Here is a 19,305-nt window from a genome sequence, read left to right as displayed (position 1 = left end):
AGCGAAAACCTAACCAGAATATTGGACTTCGTGGAAAAAAACCATCAAGTAAGTCCCAGAACCCAAAGTGCACTAGTTCACTACTCCCGATTTGCCAACCCTGAGTATACCAAAAGTTGTGCAATTGTTAGCAGGATATAGGTGATGAATTTGCCAGTTCCACAAGTATATTAAGGAGCCAGTCTCAAATCGATATAGCGCCTAGCCTGAGAGCCGTCACAATACATATAAGCATACATCAGCAATTATACTCCATGGACTGGCGAAAATGGCACATGTTTATCACAAATCCCTCCCTCAAGGCCTCGTCCTAGTTCGAGAAGTGAATGAATATCGATGTATCACAATGTTAGATATCCTAAATTCTTGGCCAAATTGTTATGCGACAACATGCAATTGTCAAAGCGAGGCAAAGACCAGCGATGGGTTGCCAGACTCCAAAGATTGTATATCTCTCATCGGTGACTACAATACAAAAAGTATCTTGCCGAGGCCGGTTGATGGATGCTACAAAACATCAGACAATGGTTCAGTCTACTGGATACGTCCAAATCATACTAGAGGGCCACCACTGTTAATATGTAAACTATATATTTCGCCTTTAACTACATAGAAGTATTACCATCGAGACTTCTTACAGCTGTACAAGGCTTAACGATATCGAGGAGAAGAAAGCTATTTCTCCACTTCGACGGCCGGTACGGTTCAGAACGTGAGCCGACACGTTTTCTGACCATTTTGAATACGTAATGGTCGCTAAACAAACTACATCCTGCCTCTTATGGTTCGTGATTAAATATTTAAATATGTTTTAAATTTTGCAAACAATCGTTGAATTCTTCTGATAGCTTGTCTCGTACCCAGACCTGGAAGCTGATAGCCAACGTACATCGTACATCGCGCTTAGGGACATGAAGAAGCACCTCCATAAACTCAATATCAAATAAATAGCACAGCCCAGGGAGAGGAAAAAATAAGATAGTATCATGAACTCCGCAGCAACCTAAAATCTAGGCAAAAAGTCTTACTGGGTGCCGAACAACCTCCAAGATTTTCACAGCCTCCCTCGATACTTTGTTGAACACCAGTATATGCCCACATATCTATCCACAAGCACCCCTCTTACCCGCCTCAAGGTCTAGAATCGTGTTTTAACTTTGGTAGTTCTTGCAAATGGACATACGAAGAAGTAATTTGTAACATTGGTAAGTCATGGACAAAACTTCTATGGACAAGACCCTTTTTGGGGCTATTGGGAACCACTACAAGTGAGCGAGGATGGAGGCATACACACCGACAGCTCCACGTTTCGGTCCATCAAGTACTAAGTATCGAAAAGGCTGAATGAGCAAACACTTAGGGTCAGGCGCTATCCAAAAACTCATCGCCCTCGCAGTGGCTCCTCCCTATATCGATGGTTTCACCTACCAGATATGAAGGAGATCCCTCTCAACTACCCGAAAATACACCACTCTAATTTGGAAACTGGTGTCATTGGCACCAGGAGAAAGGAGAAAAGGATTAGGGTGGAGATTCACAAAAACAAATTGGGCTTTTAACTAGTACCCGCAGAGTTTATATTGGCTCTTCCTTGAACACCACAGTTACATCGGCGCCGGGCGCTGACTGTACTATCAAATTTGCCTATGATGAGGGGGCGTTCGAGCCCACAATTAAATTATACCGAAGGTTGTTAAAGTTGAAGTAGTGAAAGCGGGAATAGGATAGATAGTTTGTGCCAGTGATAAGGAAAACTCGAGGGGTTGACCATAATAGTATAGACGTACAAACATCTATAGACCGAGAGTACAGGTCAAGAGCTACGATATCCACGCGGCCACAAAATTTGAAATTTTTAATAGAGGAGATTAGGTTGGTAACGGATGGAAGTCCAGTTCTCCAGAACGCCAGAAGCTGGGTTGGGCAGGGCACTTTTTACTAATAGGAGGACCGGAAGTACTGTAGGCAACGATGATATGTTACCTGTGCAGTTAATTCTAACCATGATAAATTTCTATTGGTCGCCTAATTGTATCTAATACTTACTTATACATAGGAGTATTAATTCCTAAGCAGATCCGGAATATCCCATCCCATATGGCCCATCACATCCCACGATAGTGCTGTGCTGAGAAATCGTCGTCGAAGCAGGTAGCTCGGCCGAAATGTATTAAATTTGAATGGTGATCGATTAGTAACCCATGCGCGCTGCGCTAAGAAGATATCAAAATTCCACAAGTATCTCGTAAGCTTGCAGCATCACGAGGAACCTTCCGTGCAGCACTTCGGATTACAAAGCTTTGCAATTGCGTCGACATACAGGTCTAGCGCGCCCGGATTCAGTTGCATCACCACCACACTAACTCCGACCGATACAAAAGACGTGATCGGTGGACATTATATAAGTAGCTTGTACAGAGGTTGGGAATTCGAATGCAATGTGGTATAAAACCCCTCGCTGCGCCCCGCATTTAGGAAGGAACAGCTTCCAATTTTACCCTCAGCATTTCACTTGCCTAAGAACTCCAGCCCAGCTACTATTGAAATTAGTATCTCGCCCTTCGAATATTTCAAACTTCAGGTACCCTCAGCAGGGCCGTGGCATTACCAATTGTGTCCACCCGAATCCGAAGACCGAGCGGTTTGTTCCGGTTGCGGGAACGCGACGGGTTATTTGCAACACTCACAACACAGGAATTCCAACACTCTTCCCCTCAAAGGTGAATCTTCTACGTCACACCTCTTCTCAATCCCGAAACCTCAGCATCATACCCAAGATGGCACCCACGCTTTACACCGACGAGACCCCGGAGCCTATCAGGTCCTCTAAGGTACGTATATACACAAAGCTATGATCCGATTTCCCCAGGCATGGAAACTAATTCACGAACGAATATATATAGGGCCTCCATTTAATCACCCAAAGTACTCCCAACGGCCAAAAAGTCCAGATCCTCCTCGAGGAACTCAAAGCTATCTACGGCACAGAATGGGGAACCTCAATCATTAACATCGGTACCAACGAGCAAAAGAAGGATTGGTTCCTCCGATTAAATCCGAATGGTAGAATTCCAGTCATCATTGACAACGATAAATCGTTCTCAGTAATGGAAACATCTGCCGAACTTCTTTATCTAGTTGAACGCGAGGATAAAGATCATCACTTCACTTTTACCGACCCATTGGAGAAGAGTCAGTTGTTGCAATGGCTCTACTTCTGGCATGGTAGCGGTGCTCCATACCAAGGACAAGTCAACCACTTCTTCAAATATGCCCCGGCACCACCAGACCAGCTTCAGTGTACGTATTTGATTCTTTCTTAACTTATTATTCATCATTTAACATGCAAATATATAGACGCCCAAACTCGCTTCAAGAACGAAACTCTTCGCGTTTTTGGCGTTATCGAAATCCACCTATCGGGAAAATATACCGGCGAGCCTCGTGAATACTTAGCAGGAAATGGTAGCGGAAAGTATTCTATCGCCGATATTGGTACTTGGCCATGGATCAAAGGCTGGGGCTGGTCCGGCGCAATCACCAAGGAGGATATGGAAGCATTCCCGCATTTGCTGAAATGGATCGATCGTATTGCCGAAAGGCCAGCTGTCAAACTTGGCACTGGGGATGCTTATGATGCTTCAAAACGACCAGAGCTCTATGTTGGAGAGAAGAGGTAGATTTCTCTTCTCTTTTTACTATTTCGTGCTACCAACAGTGCTTTAACATGTTCGAGGGGGGTATTCTAATAGAGATCGTGTCATAAAACTATGACGTCAAATTCGCTTCGTTCAAGACACAACCCAATAAATAAAAAATGATCAATACCATACAGTTTAACGTACCGTAGAATAGCCGCCGAGGCCTTATTCCATGCTTTGGGCGGGTGCCGCTTTTCCGTCAAATCTGACTACGCTAAGCGGTGTCTTAGACGGAATTGGAGTTTAACTCCGGAATTTGGAGCATCCGCAAACACTCAGCGAACCAGAATTCGCACGCTTTAGATCTCTAAGTCATAAGTGCCGTCCGAGCCGATCGACCCTGTGTTGCGGCGGCTCCAATTATATATAAATTATAAAAGCTCGACGTAAGAATCATAACTTATAGCTTAACTAGCACACACAAGTTCACTAACATCAGCCAGCTGAGGACAACCGAACAAGCATCAAATTCTTTACGTGAACTCACAGAAAAGATACCGAAGATACTCAAGAATGGCAGACAATCGAGCAGCACTAGGGACTCCTGCAGCCGAGGCCCACGATAGAAGTAGATCCCATGCCTGGTATAAGCCAGGCGAGAAGCTCAAGTTGTCACCTTATACGTTAGAGCTCTTCCAAAACTACAGTCGAATCCCCGCCGACCAAGTCGCGACCCATATCATTGAAGTGGTAAAATACCCATACGCTTTTTCGTAACGATATAAAGATAGACAGAGGGGTCAGCTAACACATGAGGAATCCCACTGCATAAAATAGCGAGAGAAAGCATGGGAAGTCTATCCCTACCCATGTATTGGCAGCTTCCGTTTCCTCGACTTCGCGATAACCGAGTCCCCGATATTCACCACGGCTCTCACAAAGCTCAATTCCGGCGGCAAATATCTGGATTTAGGATGTTGTTTCGCTCAAGATCTTCGCGCATTAGTTCATGCCGGTATCCCTAGTGAAAATCTCTACGGCGCAGATTTACAATCCGGGTTTATCGATTTAAGCCACGATCTCTTTAAGGATGGCCACACCCTCAAATCGACTTTCTTCGAAGGCGACATATTCGATTTCTCAACATTCAAACCAATTCGAGGGGAAATCTCCAATCCAAACCTCTTCCAAAAGATCAAGGGCGATATAGATATCATTAGCGCCCGCAGTTTCCTACATTTATTCAACCCTGAACAGGAATTTAAAGCCGCTTGCCAGATTGTTGCCATTCTAAAAGACAGCCCCGGTTCTATTATCATGGGCCGTCAAGTCGGGAGCTTCACTCCAGGCATGGAATCGATATCCCTGGGTAGACGAGAAGTGTTCCGCCACGACCCACAGACTTGGGAAGAACTCTGGAACAGAGTCGGAGAAGCCACCGATACGAAATGGAATGTCCAAGCAAAGCTACTTGAGCTATCGCCCGATGTCAAAGATTCAATAAAAGCAGCCGAATTAGCAAATATTGAAACTAGAGGCTGGTTGGAGTTTGTCATTACAAGGCTTTAAGGAGAAATACATGCGATCGGGACCATAAGAGTATATTAATTTTTAACCGCTTAAATGTGACACATGTGTCAATACATGTTTCCACTCGGCGCAACCGTCAAAATGATACCTAATACAATTGTAAATGCCAAAGAGATAGCGATGTTCTGCATAACAATTAACTTCTGTACTCTCCTAACCTCTGGATCAATCCCCCCAAGAGTTGACCATCCAAACAACAAATGCGAAATCACATTCCTCTTCTCGAACTTCTGAATAATCGCTTCCCGGTCCTCATCCCGCGGTATAGGTCCATCGAAAAGGTCAAAACTAATTGTTGACGCCTTTTCAAGATCGCATTCAACAACCTGGCTATCACACATACAATCCGTGTCTTTCTCCCATGCGAATCGGTCTCGTAGTCCCAACGACAATAGTACGAGGCAAACGGAGCGCTGTCCATCCAAGACAGAAGCCACGCCGAAGAACAAGGCAAAAGTAGGTACACCTACTCTGACGGCCTTTGGCACTTTCCCCAGAGATAAACCAACCGCCAGAGCTATGGCTACCAATATTAATATAAACCCGCCCCACCTCATAGCCGCAACACGCCCGTGGTTCGCAGTAGAAAGAGCATAGCGCACAAAATTTGGGTGTGACTGCTGCCGCAGTGAGGTTTCCACTTGTGGGAGGACAGATTTGAAGGCCGACGGATGAGTAGTTGTGGAAAGCGCTGTTAAGACTTCCTTTCGGTCGCGACCAGAGAGGTTCAGTTCGAAAGGTGAAAGAGGGGCAAGAAACATTTGGGTAATACGATCAACTTCGGACCTAAACGGCTGGCCTGACGCTTTTTACGGCACAACATTATAATTAGTTCTCAGAAAATTCCTAGACGTTTTGAGGAATATACTCACGATCAATCTCAACAGCTCCTTTCTCCTCGGCGACCGCTAAGTCAGCCTTTGGCTTTGTTTTATCCTTCAAGAAAGGGCTCTCCCATATCGGAGACAATGACTTCTCATTCTCACTTAAGGCATCGAAGATTTGAATATATTTGCGAAACCACAGATAAAACCTCAAATTCTCCGAGTTCCTCTCCACATAGGTCAAATAGTTCATAAAGTCATCGAGACGACAAGGCTTTCCTCGATCGACAACGCAAATTAGCTTGTTACATTTTTCCCCCACTGAAGCAAAGAGAACTTCGACGGCGACGACTTACAAAGCACGTTTCCCGATTAATTACTCTAGAAAACGATAATTTCTCTGGAATCCCAGAGGCCGAAGTACTCGATGGTCCAGCCGTATCCGAGCTTTTCGATTTCAAAGTCCAAGCACCAACTTTTTCCGGTCGCTGATAAAATAGAAATTCTTTTAATCCTTTCCACATGTTGAATTGGCGATGCCTTTCAGGCGGTGACTACTCCAGCGTCATCTGTCGAATATAAAAATCCAATGAAAACAAAAGCATATAAGGGAAAAGAGAGAGGATTCCGGGACCTTCAACCTGGGGGCACAGTATCTTATTACTTCCATTTACATTTCTCTCCCCTCCAACATTCTCTTTTCCCACGTGCGTCCATCTGCCCGACCGCCCTGAAAGGTCTCAGGCTCTCCCAAGCTTCCATATTGGATACCCCGGACATGGCTACCACGTTGTTAACCATGCACCATAACCACTAATTTAGGTAACTGGCAACAGCACGTCCCCGCCCTGTTCCATACAACGCCGTCAAAAAAAAACCTGCTTGGCCCATACCACCAGCCTATTGTTCGGTAAGTTTCTCGCTGCTTCTACCACATATGGTATCTACTCGCGGCTCTCCCTTGCCCTGCGCGAGACAACTTAGTATTTACCAAGCTTAAGGCGGGTGCCAAAATCGGTCGTTGTCGACAATAAGAAGAGAAAAAGGAATCTGAAACGGTTCATCTAGGCCAAGTCAGATTCTTATTGCATGTCTCTCGCTTAATCATAATCTTGGGTGGGCTTCCGTATGTGCGATGGATTTCCTTGGGCTCGTTTTTGACCTACCATAACCTTTCCTCCCTGAAATTCGGTATTTCTTACCCCATACACGGAGTTAACAATTCCCAGTCCACATGATATGAAACCCGGAACGTCGAAGAACCTGTTTACTGGTTGAATGCACGCACGTTTGTAGGGAAAAGTACTAGTTGCTTACCACATGCATGTTTTAAATTTCTTCCAACAATTAATATATTAAGATGTCGTGAGGCGCATGCACATGCGCATGATGTGTTGGTGATCCTTTGCGGGCCGTTGGCTATGTTGGTGAAGTCGCAAAGGACTTACCGGCTGACTGTGACTGTCAGTCAATCCTGTTGCTCGTTCTGGGCCGCTAGTTCTCCCAAGTGCCTCTATATAGTTAGAGTACTCAGGAAGTTCCTACGTAATTAGGATAGAGGAATGTAAAGGAAATTTTGAAGAGGGATTAATTCATTAAACGTCATTGAGATTAACATTTGAGACTATAAAAAATAGTACCATGTCTATTTGAGAACCAACACTAGCAGCCAACTGTATGCAACAGGATTTTTTTTTAAAAAGGACCCTCCAATGATACGTCCAGGGGGTATGGTAGACAGACATGCATGAATATGAATGCTCGCACCTCGAACCCGTTAACCTCCGCCCTGTAAAAGGAATACATATAACGCTACAACTACAAGTCGTACAAGGGTCAATAGAAGCCCCCAAAGTTTCAATTTCAGTATTTATCATAATCAACTCTCGCTAACTGTGTCTGCGCAATATCCCTAATCTTCCTTAGTTTGAGATCTTCGCTGTCTCCGGTGGAGGACCCCCAGAGCTCTAGGCTGGCCTCCTCGTTGCTATCGAGCATTAAGACGGTTAGTTAGGGACAGGGACTCATCCGTTCCAGCCCTTCGGTTTTATGGTTTCCCAGAACGGATCATTCCAAGTTAGCCATTCCCTAATATTTGGTCTCTCGGTCATGATGGGAGCGGGCGCAGGGGGCGTTAGAGTTCGTTGTGTAGTTAGGAACCGCTTTCGTACCATGACGCTCGTAAGCACAACTGCCGCTGTATTCATGGGAGTTGCCAGGTCTAGAATCATTCTGACGGCTTGGCCTGCCGTCATTGAAGCTCGGCAGAGTTTGGAAAATAGTTTTGTACGCAGGGTCTGAAACAGGAAGATCCCGATCACTATAAACCCCATATCTCTCAGCTATGCGCTGCCTTCTTTCTTCCTTGCTCATAGACCACGGTCTAGCACTACCACCCACACTGACCGGATCTGCTAAAGTTTTCGAGGCTTTCGGAGAAACCCTTTTGATATTATTTGGATGTCTAAACTGGGCGGGAGCCTCCGATTCCGCGAAATAACACTCGCGGCATTTGCTTGTATCTTTAATAAGTATCCCCTTCGGATCACGATAAGGACATTGAAGTTTCGCTCTGTGAGGTCTCAGTTTCATCCAGCCACATATCTCCTCAATCCTTTCGTGGCTATGGCCACAGGTAAACTGTGTGACTCTGAGCTTGCACATAGTTGTGGGTAGATGTTGGTTCGATAGGCTCCAGCGCAGGGGCCCCAAGGCACGGGCAAAAACAGGGAGTAAAAGTTAGCACTACCCGTTGGGTAGTCAGGTTTTTGATACTCTAGTTTGGCCCGTTGGGAGAAGTTGGCTTGATCTTCGCGCAATATACTGTATTGAAAACGGCGGTGGAAGGGTTTTTGTTATCTAATATTGACCTGAGATTTGAGAGGGAAGCTTCGCGCAGCCCAAATTGTGGATGGTCCTACATACAGATTATGGTCCTAGTTTGTTGACAAAGATCAAAATTCCAGAATTTTTATGTCTAATTCGAGAAGTTCCTTTAGGGGAGGCCTGGCTGATGGTTAATGTAGTAAAACAATATAATCCCGTCGATATACAGTATATAGGAAAGATAAACAAAGCTCTAAAATTCAAATTCATAAAAAGTCACAAGCGCTGCTCATTAATCCCGTGTCAAAACCATGCTACAAACGAGTATTGTATTTATGGATCAACGTATGCCACGTATACAATACCAGTACTCTATTAACACGACCGGAGCTACCATAACATCATCTCATTCAACAATATGTCGGACAGAAGTTTATCAATGACATGAAAAGTTTTGTATCCGTATCCAACATTCTGAAGCGATATTCAATATTAAGTTTCAAGTGCCTCACGAGAGTTAGCTCGATCAACGCTAAATGGATTCCTTTCCCAATCTTTTAGCGCATGTGATTGATTGCTAACTTTTAAATGAGTGCATAGTCTCATTTGTACGTTGACAACTCAGTTAAATATCCCTTTCACATCCTGGGCTTAAACCTCTGATTTGGTCGTTTTCGTTTTGACCGTCTGCATTTGAAACTTCAAGATGGTTTTCTCCATCTTTCCGAATACCAGGCGTTGGAAAGTCTTTATCTATACCAACTTTCTCACGTGCCGTGCCTGCATCGCTACTGCCCGATTGTTCCTGTAACCCAGCGAACTCTGCAGCTTTCCCTGCGTATTTGCACTTCAATCTAAGCCTTTCACCATACTTGTAGAAAAGAAACGGCGCGGGCACACATGCGAGAGCTAAGAAAGCTGGAACACTCGAGGCCCAATGGATTCCGAGGTTTCGATACATCGGTCCAGTGAAAAGGGGGAATACCGCTCCGAATGTACTCCGAAGAACAGCATTGGCGGCCAGGACACTAGCCGCAAAGATCGTATACTATTTTCCCAAATCGATTAGCAAGCTAGATTGAAAAGGCTAATAACATATCGCTATCGGAGCCTGTTATGAAAATATTACTCACAGAATCAATAAGATAGTTGAATACGCTAAGGAAAACCATGACCATGCCAAATCCAAAAGGCGTCCCAGCGGCGACGCTTGCGAACCAGTGAACATCCGGAGAGTTCGACCAAGCAAACCAAAAAAGTCCAATGGGTATACAGACACACCCGACGAGAGCGGGAGGAAGTCGTTGCTCAGGAGGGGCAAGCCCCTCGTGCCTCTCCTCCGCAACTCTATTATACCGTGTGTTCTCGGGAATCGAATATACAACAGCAGCTAGCATTCCGACTGCGACACCAAGAAATGGTAGTCCGCCAACACCTTGTGACCAGCCACGAGTCTGTTGATACACGATTGGATATGCAGCAAACAACATGTACAAAGTTCCGTATACTATTGACATATATATGGAAAGCATCGCAACTGTTACACAAATGAGCTGTCAGCGAGAGTAGAAGCAGATTTATAGTTAGGTAGTGGTACCTGCCTATTGGTTCCCGGAATAGCAATATCCATGGGCGAGACAAGGCTGTCTTGTACGCCTCTTTCAAGTTTAACTTCCCACTTTGAGCTTCGAACTTGCTAACATATATCTTGCTTGTCAGTTTGCTCAAATTTTCGGCCCTCTTCTGCAGAAGTAATGGCGAATATGTCTCAGGAACACAGAACGCCATGAGAAGCCAAGTTACTCCTGAGAATGCTGCTAAAAGCCCTTGCACCCATCTCCAGCCTGCAGATTCTCCTAGGAATCCACCTGCTATGGGTCCAAGAACGGGTCCCATGAACGGTGCAGCGGCAAAAACTGCCATCGCAAGCCCGCGCTGACTCGCCGGGAACATGTCGGCTATGACACCGCCAGCATTTTTTAAGGGACTGCTTCCAAAAGCCCCAGCAAAAAATCGACAGATCAGCAGCTGTGGAATACTCCTTGCGCCAGCTGCACCTGCATTAAAGGCCGTCAGAGCCGCATACGTCCCTGTGGAGTGAAGGTCAGCACGTTGTACTATAATTCAATTGAACACCAGATACTATAGCATATTCAGGTAGCACAGCAGCTTAAGATGGTCTATCGTACCGAAAAACAGCTTCTGTCGGCCGTAAATTTCACTCATTGGAGCCCATAACAACGGACCTATTGTGAAACCCAACACAAACAACGAAATCCCCAAAATTGCAACAATGTTACTGCAATCGAACTCTTCTTTTATCTGCTGTATTCCGCCTGAATATGCAGACGACACAAATGCAATAGCTAGGGTTGCAAATGCAACAACCATTGTGATTGTCCATTTGGTCCATGGGGCAAACAGCATAGGGTTTCTTGGGTCCTCCGGGATATATTCTACAAGATAAGGATCCTCGTCAGTTCCCGATCCTAGGAACTTGTGTGATATTATCCTGTCGGTAAGAACGCCTTGATCTGTGATGAAGCTCCAATAGGGTATTCCACCGTTATAGAATCTTTGAGATTCCAGATCCCCCCTCAGCACCTGGCCTCGATCTTCGTCGAATTCGTCCTCCTCGGCTTTCGATTTCAATTTCTGCCGTTTGGTGTTGTCGGGGTGTGTTTCCTGTTCCAGCGAACCAGGAATGTCGTTTCCGGCAGCCATTCCTTCATTCAAGGACGGTGACTCGGTTTGGCGTGACGCATCCTGCCCACCATTTGTGGAACGCATTTTGATATCCAAAATGTTAACATAAAATATACCATAATATAATATGGTTATTACAAAGCTCTCGAAAATCCCAAACCTAAATAACTTCAAACATTGCAGTGATTTCATAGAAACCAATTTTCCCAATTACCGAACTAAAGTCTAAGAAAAAACTTGGCGCTCGGCCGATATTCCGGTTGAATTTTGGGATTGTAACATCCAAAATCCACTATAGCCGTTGGCTGAATAATCGTGATGTCACATGTTCCCTGCTTCAAACTCGGTTATTCGGAATGACCGTGGGGTCAATTGATCAAGCTTTTTGATGTCTCATTTAACTACACATTTGCGCGATTCCGACTCGCGATGGCCTTTCCAAATCCTAGCCTCTTGTCACTTTAGGAAATCGGAATGCATAAGTTTATAAAGGTTAAAGCTCCACCGTTCAACGGTTCTCGTTCCCTGTATTCCCATATGGTGAGATATGATCAGACCTGAGAGTTCAAAAACCAATTCGAATGCAACCACCGCTTCTAATATTAATAATGCTTTGCCGCGTTGTGCCATGCTCAAAATGCAACATGAGCATAGGCGAAGAATGCGGGTCGTTTCGGGCTGTTCCCTAATAAAATCACCTTGCAATGAGATTTCACCAATCATGGGCCTGATCTTGCGGCGACCTTCGGCACGTTGTCCATAGGCCATGCAGATTTTAAATTCTCAGCCCCAACAAAGCTCGCGATCGCAGGCGCACCGATATTAAGTATCTATTCCCAGCCTCTTAATATTCTGCTCCGCGTACTCGCACCCACGCGAATCCAACACTTGTTTTATAAATTTAGTTGCGAACTTTAGAAGGTCCTCCAAGTCACCAATATATTAATACTTGTATATACGCTACCAGAGCTCCAGAGATATCTTAACTTTACAGAAGATCTGATCGCGTACGCGTATAAATATATGTTCCGAGTTCAAGATGAAGATAGATACAAAAGCTATCATTGAGCGGACAATCGAGATTCATCGGACAAATATCAAACATATCAACGATGGGGTTTGTATATCCTCCACCAGTCACGGTCTCGTAACCGGCCGGTCTCCGATCCTCCGTAGCGTAACTAACTTCGATTGATGCTAGATATGGAGCCATCCTGAACCCGCTTGGAAAGAGAAAACAGCGCACGATTTAGTATGTGACTACTTCGAGTCTTTAGGACCGGACTACAAGGTGACAAGGCATGCGTACAACATCGAAACCAGCTTCCTCATTCAGGCGACATATATACCACCCATAGCTTTTAGTTCTAGCGAAGCATCTTGCCTCAATCCTCCAACGATAGCATTTAACGCTGAATATGATGCCCTAGCCAAGATACTTGTCGAAGGCTCCAGTCCACCAGAATACAAACCTGGCCATGCTTGCGGACATAACCTAATTTGTTCAGCCTCTGTCGCTGCGTTCATTGCCACCTGGGAAGCTCTTAGAGCATGGAATTTCCCTGGTACTGTGAAGCTTATTGGGACCCCCGCTGAAGAAGGAGGTGGAGGGAAAATCAAACTCTTGAGGGCAGGGGCATATATTGGCGTAGACGCCTGTCTAATGGCTCATCCAGGCCCACCTTTCTCTGACCCAAACGTAGTCTCGGTGGCGTTTACAAGAAGCACCGCTTCTCAAAAAGTTATAGCTGAATTTGTAGGTGTATCCGCGCATGCAGGGATGGCACCTTGGCTTGGGCGCAACGCCCTCGACGCTTGTATCACATCCTACACAAATGTTTCAGCGCTTCGTCAACAGCTACACCCATCGACTAGAGTCGCTGGAATCATTACCCATGGCGGAACCGCGGCCAACATAATCCCAGATTACGCTCGAGCAGAATACACTATCCGTGCCACAAAAAAAAAAGATCTCGAAGACCTTTGCAAAAAGATAGTAAAATGCTTTCAGGCTGGGGCAGATGCGATGGGTTGCACTGTGAAAGCAGACGAGTATAGCTCCCGCTATTTACCCCCCCTTTTTTTTGGCATGATCATCCACTTGACTGATAGCGTCACAACAGCAAACGGTTAGCTTACTGGGATATTATTTCCAACGAAGTTCTCTGCAACCAATTCACGGATTGGATGAACGCCTTCTCTCTCAAGACAGTGTACCACCTTCCAGAGATCTCCGATGATCCTGGCCCTGCGTCAGATCAAGGTGGGAGCTTAACCCGCTCCATCCTAATATGTTTAAAATGAATTCCAATTAATTGCTAATACTGTATTCATATGTTTCAGGGAATGTCTCTTATTCTGTACCCGCAATGCAAGCTGCGTTCCAAATCATGAGCGAATCAGTCAATCATACACCAGGCTTCATGAAGGCGGCTGGAACGGAGGACGCTTTTAATCGGGCTTTAAACGTCGCAAAAGGTTTGGCAGGCGCCGGCCTCAACGTGCTGACTAACGCGACCATCCGCAAGGCCGTTAAAGATGCCTATGACCGCGACATCACAGAGAAGGCCCAGGCACATATCCGTGATTATAGCACTGAACTTCCAAGTAGGGATAGAATCGCCCAGATGCTAGAATCTTCCATACCGCATCTCCGGCCTACGTATGAAGCCGGGGTTGTTAGTACACATGAAGCAATCGGTGCCCTTATGGCTGCCGACGCCTTCTCTCTATAAGCTTTATACAAGACTGTAAAACTACGGCTGAGGCTAAATAAAATCAAATGAATATCTTGCAATCTTGTTAGCTTAAAGTAATAGCTTATTATGCGGAATATGAACGAGTATCTACCTATACAAAGTAGTCGACGCCACTGTTCGGACTTCAGGTTATTTACGCGGAATTATTTAATTAGCTATTAGTACTTAAGTTATAGAGAGTCAAAACCCGACCGCTGAAAACTTCGCGAGATGATTATCTAAGCCGACCAATATTAAACACTAAAATTTTTACAGCGTTTATTTCCTAAGTGCTCACCAAGGTCACCATGTGCATTAATTACTGGAAAGCAAATACGTATTAATACTCGGTATAACCCATTGACACTTGCCTAATGTTGCATTGCCTGCGTTGGAGTCCACTTTCAGCTGGAACTAGCCTGTTTGTTTGCAGGGATTAGATATCAACCCCTCTTTCTAAAGTGTTATCCCGCGTAAGCCCCCTCATCTGTCGCCATTATTAGATATCAAAGGAGTTGCTCTTCGCGGGCCGCGAAGGATGGCTGACACAGCTGTGCTATAGAGGGGTAAAATTACTATCTGTAACACCACTTTTTGCAAGGAATATTACCTCAGGATGGATCATGAATCGGCCTGATTGCGAAACGGATGCGCATGCGTGCCTGTTATGCACAGTAGCTAGCAGCTTACTCGAGCTCGGCTGAAGAACCGAGTCGCAGACACGCAGCTAGATCCTGTCAACCTTAGGCCGTATCCACACACGAATCAATTCCAGAGTCTATAAATGATGGTTGTTCTCAAAATTTAAAAATCTAAATAACAAATGCTATTATCTAGACACGCTTCGAGACACTTGCATACTGTCCCCACTATTAAGCTATTCACACAAGTCAAACCACCCAATTCATTTCTTATGCCCGCTCGACCAGTTACAGGTCGTCATACGACTTCCCGGCCAGGAGCTATCGGCTGTAAAACTGCGGGGAGAAGATCCACTCGCGGTGCTGCTGCTGACGAAGAGCCATCCACCAATGTCGAAGAGCCAACAACTGAAGAGCCTGTGACCGCTGCCGCCATCGTTGAGGATACCCCCCCGGAACCCGAAGATCCAAAGCCTGTTCCCCAAATCAGTAGAAAGGTCCCCGCTGGTTCCGCTCAGAAGCAGTTGAATAAATTTTGGAAAAAATTCCGCTCTAACCGAGCCGGCCGGCCAACTATCGTTCTGCCATTCAACCCTTTTGCCGCAGCTGCGAAGCCCACCGGCGCCACCTACGGACCAACTATTCCAAATGTTGCCACCGCTCAATTTGACGAAGCTGCAGCAAGTTGCAAGGCTAAGGTGGAGAAGATTGCACGAGAATGCCGCAAATTGAATCAGAAATATAGGTAGGCTAACCGCGTAGCGTTCGGAAGCGGCAACTGACTCCGAGATACACAGAGATTATTATTTTGATCTTTCAAGCGAAGACCCCCGCCTTGAATTTGCAAGATACTGTATTGATGGATTTGAATACAACGAGGATGCAACACCAAAAGGCGTGAAGAGGGTTGAGGTAAATCGATATTCTATCCCTTTCAAACTTGGATATCGAGAAAAAATTACCCCCAGACTAAGCAAGGACTGTATACGCGTAGGATATCTTCGATGAACCATCTTTCTTCAAGGATGGCGTAGCTCCAGGTGACATCAGACAGGGCTCAACCGTAAGAAATACATCCCTCAAAGAATTACCCATAGCGTCCAGAAAACTTACAAGAATAACATAGGGCGATTGTTGGTTTTTGGCGGCCGTCGCGACTATCACCAACATTCCAGGTCTTCTGGAGAAAGTTTGCGTTGCGAGAGATGAAGAAGTGGGCGTCTACGGTTTTGTGTTCTTCAGAGGTATTTTAGAAAGACCCTTTAGTGCCATTGATCATAGACTTCATTTCTGACCCCAACTAGACGGCGAATGGATATCCAGCATTGTCGATGATCAACTATACCTATCCCAGGAAGATTACCACGAGGCGAGCTCCGAACTCAAATATGCCTTGTGGAGCAAAACCGCAAAGGAGTCTGTGTACACAGAAACTTATCTCAAGGGCTCTGACGCACTTTACTTCGCAAGCTGTGAAGACAAAAACGAAACTTGGCTACCCCTCCTTGAGAAAGCTTACGCGAAGGCTCATGGAGACTATAGCTCTATTGAAGGTGGATTTACAGGGTAAGTTCGGCATCATAGCTTGTTGATATCTGCATTTAAGCATAGTTCGCTAATAAAAGAGCAGCGAGGCCGTTGAGGACCTCACTGGAGGTGTCACTTCGGAAGTCTTTTCTCAGGATATCTTAAGCAAAGATAAATTCTGGAAGGAAGAGCTGATGAAAGTTAATGAAGAATTTCTATTCGCCGGGGCTATCGACTCAATTACTGGGTCTGAACGCGATGGCGTGTATGCCGGACACGCATACTCCGTCCTTAAAGCCCGCGAAGTGGATGGTCACCGTTTCGTGTTAGTTAGGTTAGTATCGATAACATATATAATTCGGTGTCATATATTACCTAGGGCTAACAGCAAGTAGGAACCCGTGGGGCAAATCGGAGTGGAAGGGCGCTTGGAGCGACGGAAGCAAAGAATGGACACCTTATTGGATTCAGCAGCTCGACCATAAGTTTGGGGATGACGGCAGCTTTGTATGTAACAAAACCACTCCACGGTGCCAAGCTCAGATAGTATTTTCTAGGTTCTAACGTTGACCAAACTAATAGTGGATGTCTTGTGAGAATATCTGAGTCCGACTGTTCACTCTTGATTGAACTACACTAACAAATATTTTGATGAGCAGATAGGGACTTCCTCAGAACATTCTCGGTGCTGGAACGCACCAGGCTTTTCGACTCTAGCTGGTCTGTCGCATCGGCCTGGGTATCGGAACACGTAGAATGGGAAAATGCCTATTCCAAAAATTGTTTCCAAATTAACCTCCCCGAAGCATCAAAGGTTGTTATTGTTCTGCAACAGCTAGACACTAGATACTTTAAAGGCCTAGAGGGTGAATACGATTTCCGCCTTCACTTTCGCATCCATCGCCCAGAGAATCCCGAATACCTCGTTCGCAGTCGCGCAAATTGCGATATGTGGCGTAGCGTTAGCTGCGAGGTTGAACTAGAGGCCGGGGCTTGGGATATTGCCTATAAAATTACCGCTACGAAAGTTGACGGTAGGAAGGGTGTTGAAGAGGCCGTCCCTGAACTGAGTGTCAATAACCGAAAGAAGTTTTTGCAAGTTGGCATGTCGTATGATCTGGCCTTTGCAAAAGGCAGAACTATTGTCGTTGACCCAGAGGAAGACGCCGAAGAATCCGAAAAGGAGTCTGAAAATGGCGACGAAGCCACTAAAAAGAAGGAGGGGAAAGAGTCTAAAGAGCCAAAGCCGGCTAAAGTTTTGGCGGATATATTACCAAAAGCCGAAAGCACGCCCGAAACATTGCCTACCGCCCCTGAGCCACCGGCTTCGGATGTCACGGAGCCTCCCGTTTCTAAAAAGGATGCTACTAGCTCTGCCCAAGTGGACAAAACAGACAAAAAGAGTTCAGCCGAACCAGCTAAGGAGACGGAAGAGAAGAGCAAAGAGACGTCAGAAGCTAAAGAGGCAAAAGGTACCACTGGACCTATCGCTTACATGCTCGTGCCTATCACTGGCGAGGAGGATAGTGATACTGAGGGCGAAGAGAATCTCTGGAATGCAGTTGCAGTTGTCGGATTGCGAGTATACAGTCAACAGAAAGATATCACTGTTCAAGTCATTCGGCCAAAAGGAGCTACAAAGCTCCTACTCGACCCTGATGATAAAAACCAAGCTGCTTCGAAAGACGAGAAGGATATACTAGAAAAGGACGAAAATACAGAGCCGAAAGATAAACCAGCCTCAGCTAGCAAAGAAGACGACGAGTGGGAGGATGTTAAAGATGCTGTGAAGGGAGCTGAGAGAGCCAAAGAATGTAAGACAGAGGGGACAGAAATTAAGGAAGAGGACCCCAAGCCCGAGGCTGAAGGCAAGAGGGAAGAAGCTGTTGTTCAGGATAAGACGGAAGAAGCATCTGATACGGCGAAGAGCGAAGGCAGTGGAACTCTTGTGGAAGCTCCAGCCGTTGAGGAGGCATCGTCAAAGGCAGGTGACCCTGCTGATGAGACACCTATCTTGTCTTCAGGTGTCGAAAATGCTTCTCCTATAGAAATTTCGAAGGAGAAGGAACCTGAAAAGGCTACGGCTTCATCATCAACGAGTTAGCTATCCTATTAAGCTTTGTAGAGTTAGAACCGCTGACGATTTCCCAACACAACTAAGGAGTCTAGCGACGAAATAACATAAAATTCTGTCCAATAACTAGCTCTACTCTCAATCTCAGCAGCGCTGCCCAGATTCACGAAAAGAGACCGTTTCGGTGTCCCACTTGTGGTGTAAATATAAATCTTAGAATTCTAAGCGTATCATCGAGGTAATCCTTATTGTTGTTGACGCGCAAAATGCAACAAACCATGCCAATCTGAACTGCTCCGCTCTGAACCGTTTCAATGCAGCCTTCTGCAGTCTGCATAAGGGTCATTTGATCCATAAGCTGGGGGAAAGTTTCCAAGTGGCACCACTGTGCATCTGCAGGTCATTCTTGGCATAGCTGAATTCAATGCCTCCACACCCATAGCTATGGTAGAAAAAGCTGGATCTGGCGGCGATGTACGAAACATACAGGAATATTTTATTTCCAAATGTTAAAATTAGTAAATTTCTGACCATATTTCCATTTGCGCATTAAATATAGTATGCGGGTTCACGGCAAAGGAATCACTGGGATGATTGGTCGTCAGCGGAGAATTACAAAAACTTCTGCAAATCCGGCGCAGACCGGAAACGCATCTCAAATTTTGTTTATAAATAAAGGTAAAAAAAAAATATGAAGTCCTATCGAAGGAAGAAAAACCTTTAAGATGAACATAGAAG

General features: G+C 45.4%; 7 protein-coding genes across 7 annotated transcripts; 4 read left to right on the top strand and 3 right to left on the bottom strand.

The window, feature by feature from the left end:
* Nucleotides 1-2,777: 2,777 nt before the first annotated feature.
* On the top strand, nt 2,778-3,680 carry AOL_s00078g595 (uncharacterized protein; the record flags this gene model as incomplete). Its single annotated transcript, XM_011123858.1, has 3 exons — nt 2,778-2,831; nt 2,904-3,300; nt 3,358-3,680. The coding sequence occupies 3 exons, from the start codon at nt 2,778-2,780 to the stop codon at nt 3,678-3,680; spliced, it is 774 nt and encodes a 257-aa protein (XP_011122160.1).
* A 534-nt stretch (nt 3,681-4,214) lies between these two features.
* AOL_s00078g594 (uncharacterized protein) lies at nt 4,215-5,210 on the top strand (the record flags this gene model as incomplete). The annotated part of the gene is made up of 2 exons (XM_011123857.1): nt 4,215-4,391; nt 4,479-5,210. 2 exons carry the CDS (start codon nt 4,215-4,217, stop codon nt 5,208-5,210), a joined length of 909 nt encoding a protein of 302 aa, XP_011122159.1.
* Nucleotides 5,211-5,278: 68 nt separating this feature from the next.
* AOL_s00078g593 (uncharacterized protein) lies at nt 5,279-6,308 on the bottom strand (the record flags this gene model as incomplete). The annotated part of the gene is made up of 2 exons (XM_011123856.1): nt 5,279-6,036; nt 6,104-6,308. The coding sequence occupies 2 exons, from the start codon at nt 6,306-6,308 to the stop codon at nt 5,279-5,281; spliced, it is 963 nt and encodes a 320-aa protein (XP_011122158.1).
* Nucleotides 6,309-8,143: 1,835 nt separating this feature from the next.
* Nucleotides 8,144-8,719, bottom strand: AOL_s00078g592 (uncharacterized protein; the record flags this gene model as incomplete). The annotated part of the gene is made up of 1 exon (XM_011123855.1): nt 8,144-8,719. The coding sequence occupies one exon, from the start codon at nt 8,717-8,719 to the stop codon at nt 8,144-8,146; it is 576 nt and encodes a 191-aa protein (XP_011122157.1).
* A 787-nt stretch (nt 8,720-9,506) lies between these two features.
* AOL_s00078g591 (uncharacterized protein) lies at nt 9,507-11,671 on the bottom strand (the record flags this gene model as incomplete). The annotated part of the gene is made up of 4 exons (XM_011123854.1): nt 9,507-9,929; nt 10,015-10,418; nt 10,561-10,998; nt 11,071-11,671. The coding sequence occupies 4 exons, from the start codon at nt 11,669-11,671 to the stop codon at nt 9,507-9,509; spliced, it is 1,866 nt and encodes a 621-aa protein (XP_011122156.1).
* Nucleotides 11,672-12,626: 955 nt separating this feature from the next.
* AOL_s00078g590 (uncharacterized protein) lies at nt 12,627-14,322 on the top strand (the record flags this gene model as incomplete). The annotated part of the gene is made up of 4 exons (XM_011123853.1): nt 12,627-12,704; nt 12,789-13,639; nt 13,711-13,850; nt 13,931-14,322. The coding sequence occupies 4 exons, from the start codon at nt 12,627-12,629 to the stop codon at nt 14,320-14,322; spliced, it is 1,461 nt and encodes a 486-aa protein (XP_011122155.1).
* A 916-nt stretch (nt 14,323-15,238) lies between these two features.
* On the top strand, nt 15,239-18,597 carry AOL_s00078g589 (uncharacterized protein; the record flags this gene model as incomplete). Its single annotated transcript, XM_011123852.1, has 9 exons — nt 15,239-15,711; nt 15,788-15,878; nt 15,961-16,029; nt 16,093-16,210; nt 16,271-16,532; nt 16,597-16,827; nt 16,889-17,000; nt 17,076-17,085; nt 17,153-18,597. The coding sequence occupies 9 exons, from the start codon at nt 15,239-15,241 to the stop codon at nt 18,595-18,597; spliced, it is 2,811 nt and encodes a 936-aa protein (XP_011122154.1).
* Between the last annotated feature and the right edge of the window lie 708 nt (nt 18,598-19,305).

Source organism: Orbilia oligospora (genome assembly GCF_000225545.1).
Source record: "Orbilia oligospora ATCC 24927 unplaced genomic scaffold scaffold00078, whole genome shotgun sequence".
In the NCBI taxonomy this organism is placed as follows: Eukaryota; Fungi; Ascomycota; class Orbiliomycetes; order Orbiliales; family Orbiliaceae; genus Orbilia; species Orbilia oligospora.
Note: the sequence above shows the minus strand (reverse complement) of the source record. Positions and strands in the feature narration are given on the sequence as shown.